The 19,785-nt window shown below is 37.6% G+C and overlaps 3 protein-coding genes across 3 annotated transcripts in view; 1 reads left to right on the top strand and 2 right to left on the bottom strand.

Annotated features, from left to right (window-relative positions):
• Positions 1-8,789, top strand: part of LOC105263417 (hepatocyte nuclear factor 6) — a 38,641-nt gene extending 29,852 nt beyond the window's left edge. The window contains exons 3-5 of the mRNA XM_011299623.1: positions 2,444-2,467; positions 3,021-3,136; positions 5,271-8,789. Of these exons, the coding sequence (XP_011297925.1) occupies positions 2,444-2,467; positions 3,021-3,136; positions 5,271-5,480 (350 nt within the window). The 3' untranslated portion in view covers positions 5,481-8,789. The remainder of the gene's footprint in view (positions 1-2,443; positions 2,468-3,020; positions 3,137-5,270) is intronic.
• Positions 8,790-10,617: 1,828 nt separating this feature from the next.
• On the bottom strand, positions 10,618-14,786 carry LOC105263416 (glutaryl-CoA dehydrogenase, mitochondrial). The gene is made up of 8 exons (XM_011299622.1): positions 14,651-14,786; positions 14,458-14,493; positions 12,765-13,130; positions 12,253-12,382; positions 11,960-12,182; positions 11,408-11,637; positions 11,158-11,318; positions 10,618-10,880 (listed from the first exon to the last, which is right to left on the bottom strand). The coding sequence occupies exons 1-8, from the start codon at positions 14,715-14,717 to the stop codon at positions 10,813-10,815; spliced, it is 1,281 nt and encodes a 426-aa protein (XP_011297924.1). The 5' UTR covers positions 14,718-14,786; the 3' UTR covers positions 10,618-10,812.
• A 491-nt stretch (positions 14,787-15,277) lies between these two features.
• The window catches only part of LOC105263414 (caveolin-3), a 33,948-nt gene continuing 29,440 nt past the window's right edge, over positions 15,278-19,785 (bottom strand). The window contains exons 2-4 of the mRNA XM_011299620.1: positions 16,015-16,124; positions 15,735-15,914; positions 15,278-15,518 (exon numbers count right to left, since the gene is read on the bottom strand). Coding sequence (XP_011297922.1) covers positions 15,321-15,518; positions 15,735-15,914; positions 16,015-16,098 — 462 coding nt within the window. The 5' untranslated portion in view covers positions 16,099-16,124 and the 3' untranslated portion in view covers positions 15,278-15,320. The remainder of the gene's footprint in view (positions 15,519-15,734; positions 15,915-16,014; positions 16,125-19,785) is intronic.

Below are 19,785 nucleotides of genomic sequence, written 5' to 3'. Positions count from 1 at the left end.
AAAATTAATCCAAATTTTCTCGGAGAGATGGTGCGATGTTTCATCGATTATTCAATATCTGGGCTTTAGAAGATTTTCGGCACGGATTGGTGAAAATATGGAATAGTAAAGGGAAATCAGTCGATTGTTACATTGTCCTTAATTACACTGTTCAAAATTCAGATGGATTTGAAAGTAAAAATGAATATTCCCTTCAATTTTCAATGATTTCACAAAGAATCCCAGGAATTCTAAAAATTCTCAGAGAATTTCCTCAATTTCTTTCTGAAAATATAGTAAAAATATTCTTTAAACCATAAACAGTGTAATTAACAACTAATTTCTGTCATTAGACCGCTCTCGAATATCGTATCAGTGATAAAATCCACAAAAAATGTCGAAATTATTCCATTGGAAAAAGCAATTTCACTGGCGAGCAAGTGGTACTTTGCAATCCTCAAAGCTGAAAAATCTCCGGGAATATGGGTTCAAACGACTGCTGATAAAATTGTTTCACCAAGAAGAAAAAAAATGAGATAAAACGGGGTAAAGGGGAGAAATTTATAACGCGAGTTGTGGGTGAAACGTAACTCTAGGAGCAGTTCGCAATAAAGCCGAATCACCTCTATAAATCCTGGGGAAATCCCTAAGAAATTATGTCTGTCCCTCAAGACTAAACCGTGGAGGTGGTGTCCGTGTCAAAGCCCGGTGTTGGACGACGGTGGAACTTTTTGAAAAATCCTTCAAAACCTCAGTACGACGTGTTTTGTGTTTTATAATATTGTGTACGGTTACGGTGGGGGTGGTCGGGTGGAATGGGGGGTGGGATGTGGGTTGCATGGAACGTCGGCTATTGGAAGCACGTGACGCTCGTACATTCCCGTCTGTGGCAACAAACCCTGCTCCAATCGTTTTTGAGTTATTCTAAACAGAGTGGCTTGTGGTCCCTCCGTCTCTCCATCATACCTCCCTTTTTACCCTTTTTTCCTTTTCAAAGGAACACACCGTTATTTATTTCCAATCTATCTGTTTGCATTTTAAAATTCCCTCATCCAGCTTCAATAAATTTCGTCAATCCAATCAAATCCCATCCAATTCAACTATCAATTAACAAAATTCATCATCAAATTCCATTTTCAGTTCTGTTATTTATGTAAAAATACCACTCTGCCTTTTCTAGTTTATTCCAGTCTTCTATTTTTTACCCTCGACATACCCTTTCTCCCCGATTCACCAGCTCGTGTAGAAAAATTATTTGTGGATTCTCGAAAAAGCCAGTTGGCGATTTAATTCCATTTATTGTGGAGATAATCAAACGTATTCAATTAACTTCTCAATCAGCTGCAGTCGACAATAATTCTTCAATAAAAAAAAAAGATTTCCGATGATTTTATTCCCGGAATTTCCCCACGCACATTTCGCTATTGCTTTGAATTTCAATAAAAACAATTTTCCCTCGGATTTCCACCCCCTTTGCATTTTAAATCCACTGCTATGTTAATTCTTTTTTTCTCCCGCAAAAGGAAAATATTTTTTCAGTTTAAATTCATGGCAATAATGGACAGATCAATTCCCCCGCTGTCCATCCGAACTTTCTCTTTGTAATCTCTTTCCCTTTTCCGTTCAACCCCTCAACCCCCATTTTTCATCCAACGCGGCCAATTTTTTTTTTTTTTTTCGTCGCAAAGTCCACGCGAGAGTTTAGGGTAAATGGCGTGCGGATTGCATTCGCGTTTAGCTCTCGCCTCGTTTTTATTTCTTCCATTCATCCCCTTCCTTTTGGTAAAGAGTATCTCCCTTGGCAGCACTGGAATTTTCACCAAAAAAAATATCTCCACCCACGAATGTGCAGTCGAGCTTTTCCACTCGCTAATCGTCGTACAATAGAAATCGGTGTGACACTCAATTTGCGGGGAAGTGACTCGTGCTAATGGAGAATCCTGTTTTTCGCAAGTAAACGTAAAGGGACAACCGGACATTTCAATAAAAATCCTGAGGTATCCTTCTGACGCAGTCTATTAGATCAATTCGACATTTCAATCAGGGAATTAATCAATGACTCGAGTGACGCTTAGCGTTTTTTCTTTATTTTTTCATTTTTTCAGAGAGAGACATCAACATTTACAATGTCAGCATATCCAGACACTCAACATTATAAATAATAATCACAGTACATGTAACATGTAACACGGTCTGAAACCCTCAACCCCCCTCAACCCTCTCTACAGCAATACCTCTTAGTGAAATGTTAATGACTGTAGTTTTCAAGTTGGGATTCGTTTTTATATGCAACCCAGTTCTTTCTAATGACTGTACATGTTATGTTTCTTAATGTGTATTTGTATTTATGCCGAAGTTGCCCGATGATATACCAATAATCATAAAACAAAAACATACATTACGGAGATTGTAACGGAGATTCGTTGAGGCATTTTAATCATACGAGTTATTTTTCTGTTTTCAGCTGCACAGATTCCACAACGAGGAAGTAAGTAGTCCCATTCAATTACTTGATTACACAGAGAAATTTTGATGTTTATGCACAATTTTCAAATTCAGGCAGTCAGAGGATAAACTAAGGGATTTTGTCACTATTTTTAATTAAGCAATCTCCATCTTTAATCAATTTCAAGCAACACGAGTAAATAATTTACTCACTTCCATATCATTTAGCTCGTTCATTAAGCTCGAGCTTTTGCAGAATCTACTGAATTATTAACAATAAATACATAATCAAATCGTTGTTACAATTTCTGAAATCAATCTTTATTTAATGATTTTAGTTTTCCACAAAAACTCGGGCTTTCCGTGACAAAATCCCCGATGTCGAGGGTGCCACATCCAAAAATAAAAGCTTTTTTCTCTGCGTACTTGAATAATCAACGAGTGGCGTTGATTTTTCATAAATATTGACTGATTAAAAAATGTCGAGTTATCGAAGATCACGACTTGGTTTTAAGTTAACACTGAGTTCAATTAGTCTAGTTAAGGGATTTGTGGGGTATCGTGACTAATAGTGATTTAAAAAATGATAATTACAGCTTGCAAGAGGAAAGACGAGATGGCGAGCCAGGCAGAACACCAGCAGCCCGCCCCCAAGAAACCGCGGTTGGTTTTCACAGACCTTCAGCGCCGTACTCTACAGGCTATTTTTAAAGTGAGTCCTCTATTCACCCCTCGTTATCTGCTATTCCTCTCCTGTCTCATCACTCATTACCCACCCCCATTCCCTCCTCCCTCACAGAGTTTACTTGCGTAAATGAGAGAGGGGTAGACACTGGGTACGGTGATACACGGATTGCAGGGAAAATCGATTTTTCGTATTTGTTCTCTGCTGGAGAGTCCCCGAAATTCTCATCACCTGTTGCACGCACACAATTCCTAAACAATGCTCAAGTGGATTATCCCGAGCATGCAAGTGATCATCGTGGCTTGTGGAATCCGCGTGTATGAGTTTGCAGTAGAATCCCGTTATAGTCGCACCTCTCCTCAATTTCTGTTTTCGCGTATCTTTCCGTTTTCCCAGTCTAATACCTTTCGGCTACAGGATGCTAACAATCCGGTGTTTCGTACGTTACCAATTGAATTCCGTAAAAAATAAAATCGAAAAATTAATTTTTTTTTTTTTTTGATTTTGTTTTGATTTCTTTGATTTTCGGTTGGCGGGGGGGGGTTGGGGTTGTTTGCTTTTGTTCATTATAATTTCCGGACCCCTTTGTTGCCATTTCTTAAAAAAATTTTCCACTTTTGTTACGGTTCCCCGGTTCTTTTATTTTTTTGGCGTTTTCAAAAAAGCCTGCTGAAAATATCTATAAATTCCACTGGAAAAAATAGCGAGCTTTAGCGTTAATTAAAATATTTAAAACTGGAAGGTGTACCAGCTAAAATTCCCTGAATTTCAGTCAGCTTCGGAGTGACCAGTATTTGGAGTGAACCAGAATTAATTGAACTTTCGCTCTTAATTGATTCGCATGAAAAATGCACGTGCATTGATTGCCAGTGCTGCGGGGGATATAAGAAATTTCGTAAAATGAGCCTGAAATATTCTCACGGAGGGGGAAAACTTGGAAACTAGGCTGGTTACGTCTGAATAACGAAATACGTTGCAAATCAGCCGAGTGCTCTGATTTACCTTCAACTGGAGACAGCTAATAATACCTCATCCTGGAGGCACAACTCATGCTCCAGGATGTGAATAAAAGTATACAGGTGGAAAGGGGATTGGGTATGGAGAAAATAATGGGAAAACAGAGAGAAATAGTCGGGGAGTAGTGCTACCACTTGAATCGTGCCTCTCGCGTCAAGCCAAGAGTCGAACTATCGATCGGTTCTGAATAATTTCGCGACTAGCTCTTTAGCCTACACCCAGCATTTCAGTTGCACTATTGTTGAGCTGGTGCTAGTCGCCATTTTATGGGCCTAGTTTAGCCCTAGCCCTCTATTGTCCTAGTAGAATTTCACCCCAAGACTCTCTCACCCCTGAAATAGTACCGGCAAAATAAATTCCGTTGGCAAATCGTAAAGGCAGATCAATAGAATTTCACTATTTTCCTAAATATTGATTAATCACATTAACTATTAATTTTGTGGATAAATGACCACAGAACCTTTCTGGTCGGAAATTTTAACAGCTGGGAAATGTTCTTCGATGTTTCCGCTTTAAGCCGCGAGTTTTCGGGAAACATCAATTTTTCAAGTGGAATCCCGCGAATTTTTTTTTTCAATCCAGGGTTTTATCGAAGAATCTTTGAGTTGCTGATAAATTCGAAAACTGATTATATATCGGTGAATTCTGAATTCGCAGGTGATTTAATTGAATGGGTTATTCAATTTTCATGATCATTTCGAGAATTTAGGGCAACGTTGAATTCCAATTTATTTTTTATCGTGAATTTTTTTATTTTATTATAACGTCTGGATAAATAAGATATTTCGTGAGAGATTGAAATCGGTATTGCATTAACATTCACAGTATTGAAATTTTTCTTAATTCTTGGTTCATCGTAATTTGACGTGGGGGCATTTAATAATTTTCCCAGCACTATTTCTGTGAAAATGAATAATATCGATTGTTCCTGACATCCAAAATGTTATTTCTCTGAATTGAAACAATTTTCTAATAAAATATAATTTACCCATAAAAAAATCGAGATGGACGAAATTTTTCCCAGTGAACTCCTAAAATCCCTCAGACCATACGACAATAATAAGAAAAAATGGCTCTTGCACTTTAAGCCAACACAATCTCATCTCCCGATGTCTCCCATAATTGACACTCGTCAAATTTTCAGGAAACAAAGAGACCGTCGAAGGAGATGCAGGTGACAATCGCCAGGCAATTGGGCCTCGAGCCAACGACAGTTGGTAATTTCTTCATGAACGCAAGACGTCGTTCAATGGATAAATGGAAGGACGAGGACCCGAAAAATCCAGGTGTGGACGAGGGCCAACTATCGCCGAGCCTCGGTATAAGTCCACGCCAGGCGACCGATGTTTTGTGACATACGTCTGACCACGAGGAATACCACGACGAGTCGCCCGAGGAGGATCTTGCCTTCTCGTAAATTATTTCGTTGAACACGGGGTAAAACTGCACGCCGATGCCCGTCCATTGTTTTCCTTCTCGGTTTTCAATTCGACGCCGAATCGATATCAGAGTGCAGTTGGACTTGCATTTCAATTTTCATTCGCCATTTCAAGTATACGGAGTCAGTCTGACATATTTAAACAAATATGAGGAACAGGTGAATCCGATTTTTGGCGTTTTTGTGGGGAAAACCAATGCACTGGGGGTTTTAACTGCCTGACGGCATCGGCGGAACTACTACTTACACGAGATTTATTATTCCAAGCACTTCATCTCTCCTCGGTTAGTGCCATAATTCGCCAGTTTTAGATTAAGCTGTTGAGATGTTTTTTTTTTATTAATCATTTTATGGTTGATCCTCTAGTCGAGATATTATCTTTATTCGTTTCCCCAGGGGGTGAACATTCTAGTCAAAATTACGGTTAATTGGAGGCTTTTCACGTAGGCTTGACAAGCAATAGTAATCGAGTTTATTACTTCTCTGAGACTACAGAAAAAAGACCTTTCTTGATGATGCGAAAAAAAAATATATTTCGACGTTAGAAAATGAATTTTTCTCCAAGAAAACCATTTTCTTTTCATTTCCCTTCGAAAAAAGCTTTTTCTTGAATGAAGAATGATTTTATTGACTCTGGAATTGTGAAAACTTGTTGTAGTTTATTTCTTCTTCTAAGCTGTAGAAACATCAAGAAACTTCTTCTGTCTGTGAATTGTTGTTTTTTTTCTGGAGGGCTTGGGTTGACCATGATTTATCTTGCGATGAGTAGCAGGAGCAAGTTTCAACGAAAATAATGAACTAATAAGTGACTCGTCAATTCCTCGCGGTTGGTGAAGAGAACAAGTGGCAGGGATTAATAAAAGGCCACGTGATGTTTTTTTTCTGTGCGAGTGTACAAAGTGATGATTTATCAGACGCTGATGAAGGGGTTGTTGAGGACCAGGGGCTGGAGGACAGTGGGAGAATTGAGTTGTGCTACGGTGAGTGATAATCCAGGAAGCCCTGGCATCAGTGCTACGATGCTGGTGCATTTGTAAATAAAGATAGGTGAATTTTTTTCTTTCGAGAAGCTGAGGACTTCAGGGGATCAGTAGAAAATCGATAATTGATACAAGCGCCGTTTGTTGTTGAGTAGAGTAATTACAGTGACTTAATGAATAAACAAATCTCGATGAGTCATCGATGTTCACTGGATTAATCGAATTTTACTCCTGTATTCCGTAATTGCCGATAATGCTGTGGTTAATTGTGAATGAGCCACCTGTCGATCAATCTTTGTCAATTTAAAACTCTCAATGTCCAGCAGTTAGTGCCTCACTTTGATCTTTATTCACGTTTAAGTAGATTCCCTTTTTTTTTTCCCTGGGAAAAGGGATTTTTCGTTGGGCATATTGGATGCAACAATTCTCCTCCACCATTTTAAATCCCGTGAATATCGATGATGCTCTTTAGAGCGATATGGAGATGTGAAATACTCGTGAAATCAGACCAAAAGAGAATAATTTTTTTCGTGGAGTGCGTGAGAGAGAGAATTCATCGTACCAAAAATGAAATAATAGAGACACGGCTTCGATCGCCTGATTAAGATCATATATAGTACAAAGTAAACATATATTATTGTAATATTGGGTTAAATGAGGTAATTGAACGAATGATCATTCGTTGAATTTTTTAGATTATACTGGAAGAGTGTTTGATAGATCTTGCGTTGTTTTTGTCAATGGCGTGTTCGAGTTCCTGGGTACTGTCGGGAAAAATCCATTTTCGGGATCAAGTTCAATGATTCAATAATTCAGCATTAATGTGGCAAAAGATGATAAGTGCAATTTAGCATTTTTATTCATTATCTATTTATCCCGAGGGCAGTTTTACAACAATCTGTATTCGTTTTTATCGGAAAGAACTCGAATTATTTGATAAAATTGCAATCGATTTAAATTATTTTAGTAGTTGAATACTAAAAGACAAATAATAATTGTTATCAATACAATAACTGGTGTTATTGTTTATTGTGCTGAAACTGGGTAAAAATAAGATTTTCACAATCTTTACTGATAATTTTGTACTCGATTGAGTTATCCTGACAATTATCCGTTGTTGTTATAAGAAAGTTTCACTTCGTTTTAATCGGCGGACGAAGTTTTGTGGCAAGAATACAGTTTCGTGAAAAAAAATGTTTTGTGATATTCGAAAAGAAGTTTTTAGAATCAAGAGAGAGTTTTCTTGAGTTTAGAAACTTCTTTCATACCACCAAGAATTTTTCCTCCAACATCAGTGAATTTTTTTTTTTTTTCGCAAATGAACTTGATTATAAAAATGAATTTCTCCTCCCAGTGGAGCTGAATTTTTCAGTTGTTTTCGAGGGGATCGTGATAACTTTACCATCCAAACACGATTAAAGTGAATGTCCATGGGGTTCGATGAAGTCGAGTCGAGTGATTCATTCATTCGTAAAAAACCCATGGGAAGAATGACCGCTGCCTTGCGTCAGTTAGATTAAAACGAATCTCACGCATACTCGATCGAAGAAATCCCCCTGTTATGTTTAACAAAAAAGAAAAAAGTTATGAATGGAAGAGAACTATTGAAAATGAGGTAAATCACGTCACTCGTGTAACTGTATAATATTTCTGTACATAACTTAGTTGAGATGAAGAATTTATTATTAATTATTACTATTATCGATTTTGACAGAAATGATTATTAATATATTAATGAGTGAACACGAGATTTTTTTTTTGTTGAGATTGGATATCTTGAGGGATTAATTCTGATTGTAAAGAAATTGTAGGTAGACGAGCGAAAATACTTTGGGAGTGATTAAAATGTATGAACGGAGTGGAAAAATTCGTGGGGGGAAAAAATAACAAACTTGACACACTTAGGTAAACAAGTTGATAAGTGAAAACAAAATAAGGAAAAACCAACACATAGTAAAATATTAATGATAACGATAATGTAATGAATATAAATGAATAATATATTATATTCTACGAGTGTAAACGCGATGACGAGGGTGCGAGGGACTTGGGGATTTTTTCCCCTTCGGTCTCATCGACGCCCTGAGGCCCTTAGTGGAACAGAAAGGGGACGGCGAAATTTAATTAAAGGATCAATTAATTCAAGACCTTGTTTCAGTTGTCATAACGGGAAAACAAATTTAAACGATATATTTGTATATTACAGAGTAAAGAGAATCATCAGAGATTTAAATCAATAGATTATCGATTGAACAGTGGAAAATTCTGGTGACAACGTATGTTTACTGCGGAAATAGGATGATTTCAGCTGGAGAAATAAATGCATTTCTATTTCTGATTCGTGTGTGTATACGTGTGTTTTATATACGATTATGTAAAGAAATGGAAGATCGAGATGACGGAGACTTGATTGATTCATGAGGATTAAATCACGAATATATTTCAGGTGGTTCTTTGGGTTTTCATAATTTATTTCACGCACAATTGAATGATCAGGCTAAAGTATGAATCAAATTGTCGGTAAGTAAATCGTTTCAATGGAATCGTAGCTGAGAGGATGGACAGAGCAAAATGATATATTTATATTCAGATTTGAAACATATCCGAGGGATCTAGGGATTAATGACGGGGTACAATAAACACTTATGTTCAGGACAAGAAAATTCGGTCTTGGCGATTACGAGGTTTGGAATAAATAGTTGCGAAAGAGTACAATAACATTTTTCCTGCAAGAAGGGATACGATTGCTCGGTGGTTTAGTCGTCACAGAGAAAACAACTTTCTTTGTGCTTCAAAAGAAGTTTTTGAAGTCGAGAGAACTATTTTATTGACTCTAGACAATTTTTTCTTCATTATACAACATTTCTGAGCGAGAACTTCCCAAATTCCAGAAATCTCTTGAACAAGAGGAAAACATTTTTCTTGACTCCAGAAACGTATTTTCTAATATCGAGAAAGTTTATCTCTCTGCGATTGCATCTCGTACTTGTCACCAATCGATTAATTGTTTAACAACGGGAGCGGTAAATTTTCTACAATTTAAAAAGAATTAAGGATAATTATTAAGAACATGTGTAGATGCATGAGATCATCCTTTTTCATTTGGGTCTCCTTTCCAGCATCACAGTGTAAAAAAACCAAGAGATAAAACAGTTCGCACGACAATAAGGTATCGAATAGTTAATGAGAGAAAAACCATTTAACATGAAAAAAAAAAATGTGAGTAATTATGAGAGGAATAATGTAAAATACAAATGCAAACTGAGTATACATTATTATATTTATTATATGACGAGAATCATCGTACGGACAAAAAGGGTGGGGATGCAGGGAATGATTGAGAACTTTTCTATTATTTCCAGATGGAAATTCCGTTTTGGGGGACACAATGAGCTCGAGTGTAGATTTATAAATAGATGATCATAATTTTGTTGATTATTCTTTATTGTTTATCTCTTCGGAGGATATCGAGATGCCATGGGATTACCAAAGTTTCGTTCAAATGGGAAGAGGGTGGGGTATTTATTCATGCGTTTTATCATTTTTATTTTCTAGAAGTGGATCCTTATTTTTGGGCGCAGGCGAACTATTGTGAGTGCTGGGGTTGAATCAAGCTTTCTAGTGAATTGAGAAACTATTCAGAATTTAGGGATTCACGTGCAGATGGGGAGCATTCGCCTGATTATTCCGGGCGAGGGATGGGTAAAATAAAAAAAACATATTTTTCGATCTGATGGAGGAGGAGGCTCTCATTGGTACCGTGAATTCAATTGAGATTCAACTCCAGCACTGGGAAATTGAAAAGTGATTAACAAATGATAATGTGTACCTATGTAATAGACACATTGCGACGATCACCCAACGTGAACAATTGTAAACTACTGTAAATGTTACTTACGTTTTACGAAGAGCTTATTGTAGTCAAGAATTATTAAACACAATTTAAGTCGTAAAGGTATATTTGAGTGTAGCACTAAAAGAACTAACAAGAAAAAAAAAATTAAAAAAGAGAACCTCTTTACACTTTTGCACGAGATGTGTGTTGTAATTGACTAAAAGACAAAACAAAGAAATTGAGAATGTAATTAATGCTTTATTACTTAGGAATTAAACTTAATTTATTTATGATTAAAAATACGTTGGACATGATTTTGTGAATATCCAGGAGTGACAGTGTTTATTTTTTTCACTCGTTTCAACATTGGCCAGATGTTGTGATTAAATGAGAATACAACTGGGGCTGATGAGGCGTTTATAAATCATTAACATCAGCCGAAGAACGCTGGTATACCAGTAATAGCTCGTCCGAGAATAAGACCGTGGATATCATCGGTGCCTGCGTCAGAAGAATTAATTCTTTTTTTTTATCCACAGTTGAAAATGAGTATTTGAAAATTCGTGATTGTCGAAATTATGATAATTACGTCAGGATGATGATTCGATTAGAGCTTTTGTCTCTCAGTATAAATATTTTTGAGCACAAGAAAATTGCTTTACCAATTTTTCCAAATGTGACGTCCAATAATCATCATGTCCATTTTTTAATCATTCATGTATTTTTGGAACGAATGATTGGGTATTTTTGTGGAGTATTTCATTAATTAAGACTCTACCTTCGTACGTGATGACTGATTCGAGATTAACCATGTGCCTGATGATGTGGTACTCGTCGGAAATTCCATTTCCCCCGAGCATATCCCTTGCATTTCGGGCGATGTTGATGGCTTTGGCAGCTGAATTTCTTTTTATCATTGATATCATCTCTGGTGTAGCCCTGAAACAGTGACACGCACGATTGAATATCGTCCTTGACGAAGGGTTTAGTGTTCATTGAATATTTTTCTCCGTCTCTCGATAACTAACTTGCCCTCGTCCTTGAGTCGGCCAACGCGCAGGCATCCCTGCAGCCCGATGGCTATTTCCGTCATCATGTCAGCTAATTTCTTCTGTATCAATTGATTAGCTGCCAATGGTCTGTTGAACTGCTTACGCTCTGACACGTAGGTGTTGGCCAGTCTCAGACACTCCTCAGCGGCACCCAAAGCACCCCACGCTATTCCGTAACGTGCGTGATTCAGGCATGCGAATGGGCCCTGAACTCATAATTAATCATTCATGATTTATTTATTTTATCCAATCTCAGTGCATGTCAATCATTGACTCATGGTCTCTCAGCAGATGTTTTTTTATACTGAATTAATAATTCACGAGGTCTCCGTGGAGAAATTAAAATTAAACAATTAAACAATAAATAAATTGTCTGTGTTATAATTTGCTCTGAAATAAATCCGTTAACGATCGCAGCGAGCGCGTCGTAGGGGTAGTTGCATATAATAGAATTCTCCGAATTCGCATAAAATTTAATGCTTGACAGTTTCTTACTCCCAAAGTTGATGTTCAAATGGCATCATTTACCTTGAGACCAGTAACATTAGGGAGTAAATTAACTTCAGGGACGATGACATCGTCCATTAGGATCATTCCAGTAGCAGAGGCCCTTAAAGATACTTTCCCCTCGATTTTAGGTGTACTTAATGTCCCCTCGTTGCCCTTTCTCTCTGTTATGAATCCTCGGATAGTTCCATCGTCGGTTTTCGCCCAAATTACTAGTAAATCTGCTACTGGGGCGTTTGTTATCCTGAAGAACAATACCAATACGTTATCCCCAACGATACAATCATTTATTTTGTCTCGTTGAATTGATTTACCAGGTCTTGCTACCACTGAGCTTGTAGACCTTTCTGCTGGCATCATAGATTGCTTTCGTTTCTATTCCAGCAGGATCACTGCCATGATTGGGTTCAGTGAGACCAAAGCAACCGATCAGATCCCCAGAAACTGAAAATATTTATCCCAACATGGAAAAATTGGGCGAATGCATAAACAGTGAAAACATAAAAAGTATTAAAGTGACTCACTCGTTAGTCGAGATATCGAGGAATATCTCGGAATCGAATAGAGGTAACGAAATTTCAGTAAAAAGCTTTTTTGTTGCTCTCATTCCGCCCTCCGGAGGATACTTTAAGAAAAATTTCGCTATCTCCTTTGGATTTGAAGATATTTCACGAAAAGTCGTGACAAAATTTTTTAACTTAAGGATTCGTAGGATTCCGAGTGGAACTGTTGGAATTAGAAAGCGATTCCTGAAAATTGCGGACTTTTCAGCTTTGTGAGCTTGAGATGTTGTGGGAGAGTTGCAAAATTAATAATTTGCAGTTACCAAGTTTGGGTAAATATTTATCCTTTTGCTCCTGATTGCCCCAAGAGTCGATGGCAGTGGCGGCGAGGTTTTGCACGGAGAAGGTGGACCTGTACCCGCTGTCCACAGACTCAATCTCTTTATTAATGAGCCCGTAAGCTACGGAGGAAGCTCCTGCAGCCCCATATCCCTTCAGAGTGGGACATAGTACCCCGAGGGATCCCAGTTCCTTTATTATGACCTTATCAAAATTCTCATTTCTAAATGCATCGATAATTCTTGGCTGGAGCTTCTCCTGGCAGTACGAGCGAAACTGATCGCGGATTATTATCTCGTCCTGGGTGTACTGGGACTCGATGTTGAAAGGATCTTGCCAATTGAATAATGCTGGAATCAATCCAAAGCCAATCACCATTCGGTATGTATTCATTATTTTTTTATTTACTGATTTATCTACTGTCCGTCTCCCTGATAGCTGTTCACACTACTGAAACTTCTTAGCGAACGTTTAGAAAAAACCCGAAGAAGCTGCAAATTTATTTTCAATTATTTAATAAAAGTTGGTGAACACCGGGAAAATTCAGGTAAATATTTTCATTATGGGGGCATTATGATTAATTGAAAATATTGAAAATTCATTTTTGTAGGCAAGATCACCAGAGAACTGCAAATAAAATGTAAAAATTAAAATAATTACCATATGAAATATAAATTGAATACCGAATGTACCTCATAATTGATTCTCTCATAAATAATTGTGGTCAGCGAAATGTGTGTTGTAATTTTCAATTACAAACGTGCAATTGACACTGTGCCATTACAATTTTTATATTTTTATAAAAGTTAGGAATAAATATTAAAATATTAATATAGCTGGCAGAACAAATATTATTTACTCCCCTTTGCGTTCAAATTTAAATTCAAGAGGCACATGCTCCCGCCACCATCTGGATATTCTCTCAAGCATTTCAAATTGAGATCAGCACTAGGTAACAACGGAATTTGTACTGATTTTGCGGTGAAAAGCCAGTGGTAATTTTTTGAGGAGGTATTCACTGATATTGAAAAATTCCAAATTTTCAAAAAAATATCAGGGGAGCATGACAATCAAGGAGGTATTCACTGAAATTGACAAATTCGAAATTTTCAAAAAAATATCCAGGGAGCATGACAATCGAGGAGGTATTCACTGGAATTTGAAAATTCGAAATTTTCGAAAAAATATCAGGGGAGCATGAGAATCGAGGAGGTATTCACTGAAATTGAAAAATCCAAAATTTTTGAAAAAGTATCAGGGAAATATGAAAATCGAGGAGGTATTCACTGAAATTGAAAAATTCAAAATTTTTGAAAAAGTATCAGGAGGATATGAAAATCGAGGAAGTATTCACTGCAATTAAAAAATTCGAAATTTTTGGAAAAGTATTAGGGGGGCATGAAAATCGAGGAGGTATTCACCGGAATGGAAAAATTCGAAATTTCCAAAAATTTATCAGGGAATCATGTGCCGCCCTCTCTCTCTCGGGTTGAGATACTACAATTCCTGTCCGGTCATTCAAACCCCCAGAACCGAGCCTCTACATTGATCAATCCTCTTTGGCCAGTGGAATTCAATCCACCGCACTCAGGCAACAGATAAAAATTCCCGATTAGATAACAAGTTGACACGAACTCTAATAAATACTAAAATAGCCATCTGCAACCGTAAACTCACCTTTTGCCTTTTTTAGAGTTGCCGATACAGAGAGTCCTATTAATTACCGAGAAATTCTAATTAAGAAAAAAATACATTCGAAATGTATTTGCACCACAAAAACGAACAACTCATAAAAAAAATACTCAAAATTAAAAATTTGAAAAATGGGAATGGTCTGAACTCCTCGATGAAGACAATTCCAAAAGGATACCTCTAGCAGTTTCAAATTGGCAGTTCCTCGTGGTATTAAAAAGCCTTATGTGCACACGCATCGCCATATTTATTCTCTCAGATCAGTTGTTATCACTCGGACGATTGCACAGGCACTGGGTCCAAGAGAAACTCATGGATTCCGATGGTCCCGTATTTATCACGTCGCCCCCGTGACCCTCGCATTCTGATAAATATGCAATGGAAGTAAAACGGGGGGGACCGTCAATATTTCCCGAAAAATTCCACAATTCAATTTTTCCAAACATTAAAACCTCTGCTTTTGAAAAAAAATACGTGCATCGATTCGAATCTTTTATCGTTGCTGATGATTTCAGATTCCAATTATACCACCCTCATTTTATCGTTCTTCGTGGATCATAAAAAAATATAATTTATAAAAACGCGAGGATCTCCCGCTGGAAATTCAAAAATCCCACCTGTGCATGACTATCGATCTCATTTCAATCTCAGTTACGATCGCGTGACTCAACTGGAAATGTCTATCGATCCGAATTCACGCGGAGAAAACTTCTTGGTTCTTGTTTAATATTCTGGAATCCATGAAAAAAAAACCGTATAAAACAGAATTTCTGATAAGACATTATGAAAAGAACGTCACATTTATTTTCATTAGGAGTAGCATAGAGTTTTTGGTTTTATTCATCCAATTACACGATTAAGGCATCTTCTTTGAGTTGCGGACCATCGGGCAGTCTTTGATTGTGTATTCGAATATTATGGAACAAGTAGCCGATGGATTCTGCGCAAGGACGCACTAGAGCATGAGTAAAACCAGTGAAAAACGTCCTCGTCGCAGCACACGATATTTTCCACACTCGAAGACATGGGGCTATACACCAGATGTGCTAAAAAAGAAAATATCATTACCAATATTGATTGCACGATTATTGGAATTATTATCGCAATTGTATTGCATTATTATCGCCATCAAATTGTCTTTCCTATCGATAATATTTTACCTTAACCAAATAAATTTATATAATTTCAAAATTATTTAGAATTTTAACTGATGACTCTTTTTCCTACTAGCACTACAATTTTTCTGGGGCATTTTCACTCACTTGAAACGAAAGGCATGCGAATGTGAATCCCAAAACGAGTGCAACAAATGGAGCTATGATAACAGATAAAAAGATATAGCAACAGCCTCTGGATAATCGAAAACAGTGTCCACTGAGTCTCCAGGCGCATTCTGGACTCCTGATGCCGTCGGGTTCCCCGATTACGTCCTCCCACATGACCTATTGAATAAAATTTTCCATTAAGCTCTCTCCATGGATTTGCTAAGTCAATTGACTGGCATGAGTAATTGTTAACGAATAAAAAATATTCAGTGACAACCTGGAGATGCTCATTGAGTCCATTGGGATCCCTGTCCTCGAGATCCACTGGGCTGTTGATAGAAGAAGACGGTTTTTCCATCATCGGGCACTCAATGTCGTACCACCAGTCTGTGAGTCGATAACACATTTCGATTTGTCGGATAATTTTCGAGGGATAAATTGAATATAAAACATCTATTTGGAATTTAAAGTGCGGACGATTCACGTGGCAGTAAGTGATGATTCGAACTGGTCTACCAATGACAGATACTCATTCAAGCCGACCGGGGAAGCGTTCATTGATTGATTACATGAAATAGTAATGTGGATAGTGCTGTTTCAAGGATCAAGTGGCTACTTATAAGTTTGAATGCTAAGGCCGCTCTTCTGATGTAATAAATCCGAAAAATAGCGAAGAAGAAACTGCGATTTGAATATGAATATGGAACGGAATGAATATGCGGGGAAGCGGAGGGAATCGATAATCGATCGAGGATTTTTATCTGTTAGATAATAATACGGGCTGGACAGTCGTTTGGAAATTGTTTGAAAATTAATACTCACCTGATTAATTTTTTAGCTGTTGGGTGATTCACTTAGGATATGATCTAATTACCGAGGCAGCTTATGGAGTGTGGAGCGTAAATTATGGGGTTGTACTTCTGGTGCGGCTGTTGAATTTTTACCAAATAAACTGGACATCGGTCAACGCGTCTGCGCGATTGTTTTCACCTGCGGGGGAGGTACGACCCCTTTTTACTCCTACAGGTACATGTCTTGGGTTCATGGGAGGACAATCATTACGGGGGCAGTGAGAGTGATTTAACGATTTTCAGGCATTGATTTGTCTTTACTCTCGACTTTCGCTCACTCCGTTGTAAATCGATTGCAGGGTCTCATTGAGAGTCTCATGTTTACAAAAATTTTGGACAGTAAATTGAAATGTTGAACTCCCCTGACTAATTCTGAAGGGATTTTCCAAATTTTGGAGAATCGGATCAGTGAAATTGAGATGGTTTAGAAAAAATCTGGAAAACTTCATTTTCGCCCTAATTTTGCAATGAGTACTGGCTGTCGAAAGATCAACCCTTCATAATTTTTTTTTAGTCCCTCAATTATCAGTTTATCTGCATTTTATTTTCGATTACCAGAGGGTGGTACTTTGAGCGGGTAGATGAAATTTCCGAAAGATGGCGGTGACCCCTCTGTAGTCGACATCCGCGATTGAATAAATCCGACGGATAAATTCCGATTCGAAAAATAGTCCCAAAATGAAATTCGAAGAATTTGAGAAATCCCTCGATTTCAATTTTTTTTTAAATAGAGAATTAATTATCACTGACAATTAAAATTTATTGGATTGAAGAATTAAACCAGAAGGGAATTGCACGTAGATATTTTCACCTGCGTCACAAAGTCAGAACAATCATCCCTTACATCACCCTGCAAACGTGACACTCAATTATTCCCCTGAAGAATCCCCTCACCCCCTGAACTCATCAGCCACCCGTTTTACGTCTTTTGGCACGTGTGGATTCAAGTGATTTCACGTGTCTCGACACCCGGTTTATCGTCGAAGCACCGGTTGAATGAACGTGGAGAGAGAGTCACATTGCCCCAGCGGAAGTCCCTCGTTGAAAAAGGAGCATAAAACCAGAAAGAGGATTATCCGAACCGAAATAGCCGGCGACAATTGCCCCGACCAACGCATTGCGCAATAAAACCTTACAACGATACATCTTCAATCATTCTATATTCTATATTCTCCCCGACAGACGAATTAAAAAGAAAAAAAGAAGCTTGAAAAATAGTCAAATCAATAATATAGAGCGAATGTCCTACAAAATTTTCTATAATTTTTATTAAATCTTCGTAAAAAATATTAGAAATCAGATTTATCTCCTGCCAATTGCGCGTGCTGTCGCGTAATTTTTCGTACAGCATTCGCTCGTCGCGGGAGTCGTGAAATTAATCGTGTCATTAACTAATTAAACTAAACACGGGGAATGATACGATCGTCCGAAGATCCACTGGAATGCTGGAGGTATCCTCCAGGCGATACATTCGGATGGAACAGCAACGGGAGATCCGTTAACGGGGCAATCATGCAGTGACTCTAACACCGTAAGTAACGTTATTACTTATTACGACACCAGTATCTCATGAATACTGGATTATTTGTAAGTCATGAAATCGAGGAATAGATGGAGATTATTAAAATGGAGATAATTGTGCGGGTGTGTGGGTGAATAATAAATTCTTTATCATCAGAATTTCTCATCCTTCGGAGTTGAGGTTTTTCATCAAATGATGATGAATGATGAATCTACACATCTTAATTATGGAAACTGCTACCTCGGTTGAGGATAACACTGTTAGGATTTTTTTTTAATATTTACGTAACTGCGTGTGAATTTTTCAACTAGTTCTGAGTGCTCAGCTTCACCTCCAATCAGGCGCTTCAGAAATTCATCACAAAGCTGATTATCAATATTTTAAGACCTTTAACACTCGCCTCGTTTGTTATTCATTGCGATTTAATAACCGACGGTAATTTTCCCCCATTTTTGCGGCATTTATTGCAGATAATTGGATCTTATTGAGACACAGCTGGGGACCACAGGGGTACCTCCTGCATTATTCACCTCCATTCACTCATCCTGAGATAAGACCCGGCATAAATAATAATTCAATTGATATCGATAAAAAAAAATCTGAAAAGGCAGCATTCATCGGATGTAATTTACGACTTGCCATGGGGTCAATTGAATCGTGAAAATATCAACGCTATTGCATCATCGACAGTTATATTAATTACAAATTCTACGTTGTTATTAAGTAGACGTTAAAAGGCAAGTTAACTAGCATGTTAAACGCATTTGTTGGGGCCTCGTCATTGTCCTTCGTATTAAAAAATCACCTTCTTGAATAATTTACGACAATCGCTGCAACAACACTCGGCCAATCGATTTCTCCGTATCTGTTGGTGCTTTACCGTTCGATATCTCCTGGTGTGATGTTATTTACTTATCATTTGTTCTTGTTTAAAAAGCGATATAAGTTTACGCAAGCAACTGGTTACTCATTAGCAGCATTTTATTGGATAAATTGATTGTTTAGCGCTATTTCAAAATAATATATTAGTCACACTCGCACGTGCATTATCCACACTTGTTGATACCATTCATCAACCCGAGAAGGTTGATTGGCTTGGGGAACAATATAAATATAATGAGGCCATCGATTTGATACCAGTTGCGGGGGTTTTTTTTTATTTTTTTTTATTGAGTTCCAGTTCACTGGTGACTTATGTCGCATAATTACATTTTATTCGCCTCGATTTGGCTTATCAATTACGGTGGAAAAGGAATAATGTCACACCCTCACACTCTGCCGGCTTGCTTGGACGATGCTTGTGCTATCTTTTTAATGATTCGTTATAGGCAACATTGTTTGCAATACTTGCTGCGAGAGTGACGGTGTTACGTACTATCGTTTCCCATGATAGAACTCGTGCGATTGAACCTGAATTGCGTGAATGTTGATGTGTTGCATAATGAGTTGGCAATCTGTGGGGCAAAACACTGGCCCAACACTTCACCTCACGCCCGTTCTCATTCGTTGTTGCGAAAATTTTCGATGCCAGATCTTATCTACCCTTTTTTTTTATCCAACTTGTGACAATTAAAAAATCATAATTTTCAAGTGCTGTCAGTTAGTCAATTTATTTTGTTTGCGAATTGAATTCTGAATGGAAAAATTGGACATTTCGGACATTGGATATGGATGA

The sequence above is a fragment of the Fopius arisanus genome, unplaced genomic scaffold (assembly GCF_000806365.1).
Source record: "Fopius arisanus strain USDA-PBARC FA_bdor unplaced genomic scaffold, ASM80636v1 scaffold00015, whole genome shotgun sequence".
Lineage (NCBI taxonomy): Eukaryota > Metazoa > Arthropoda > Insecta > Hymenoptera > Braconidae > Fopius > Fopius arisanus.
Note: the sequence above shows the minus strand (reverse complement) of the source record. Positions and strands in the feature narration are given on the sequence as shown.

What these genes read in the sequence shown, in the direction of transcription:
- LOC105263416 (XM_011299622.1), bottom strand. Translation starts at nt 14,717, where the DNA reads ATGGCGATGCGTGTGCACATAAGGCTTTTTAATACCACGAGGAACTGC. An exon ending in CCAATTTGAAACTGCTAGAG is followed by an intron (nt 14,494 to 14,650) that starts GTATCCTTTTGG and finishes GGTAATTAATAG; the next exon opens with GACTCTCTGTATCGGCAACT. An exon ending in CGACTCAAGGACGAGGGCAA is followed by an intron (nt 11,319 to 11,407) that starts GTTAGTTATCGA and finishes TCACTGTTTCAG; the next exon opens with GGCTACACCAGAGATGATAT.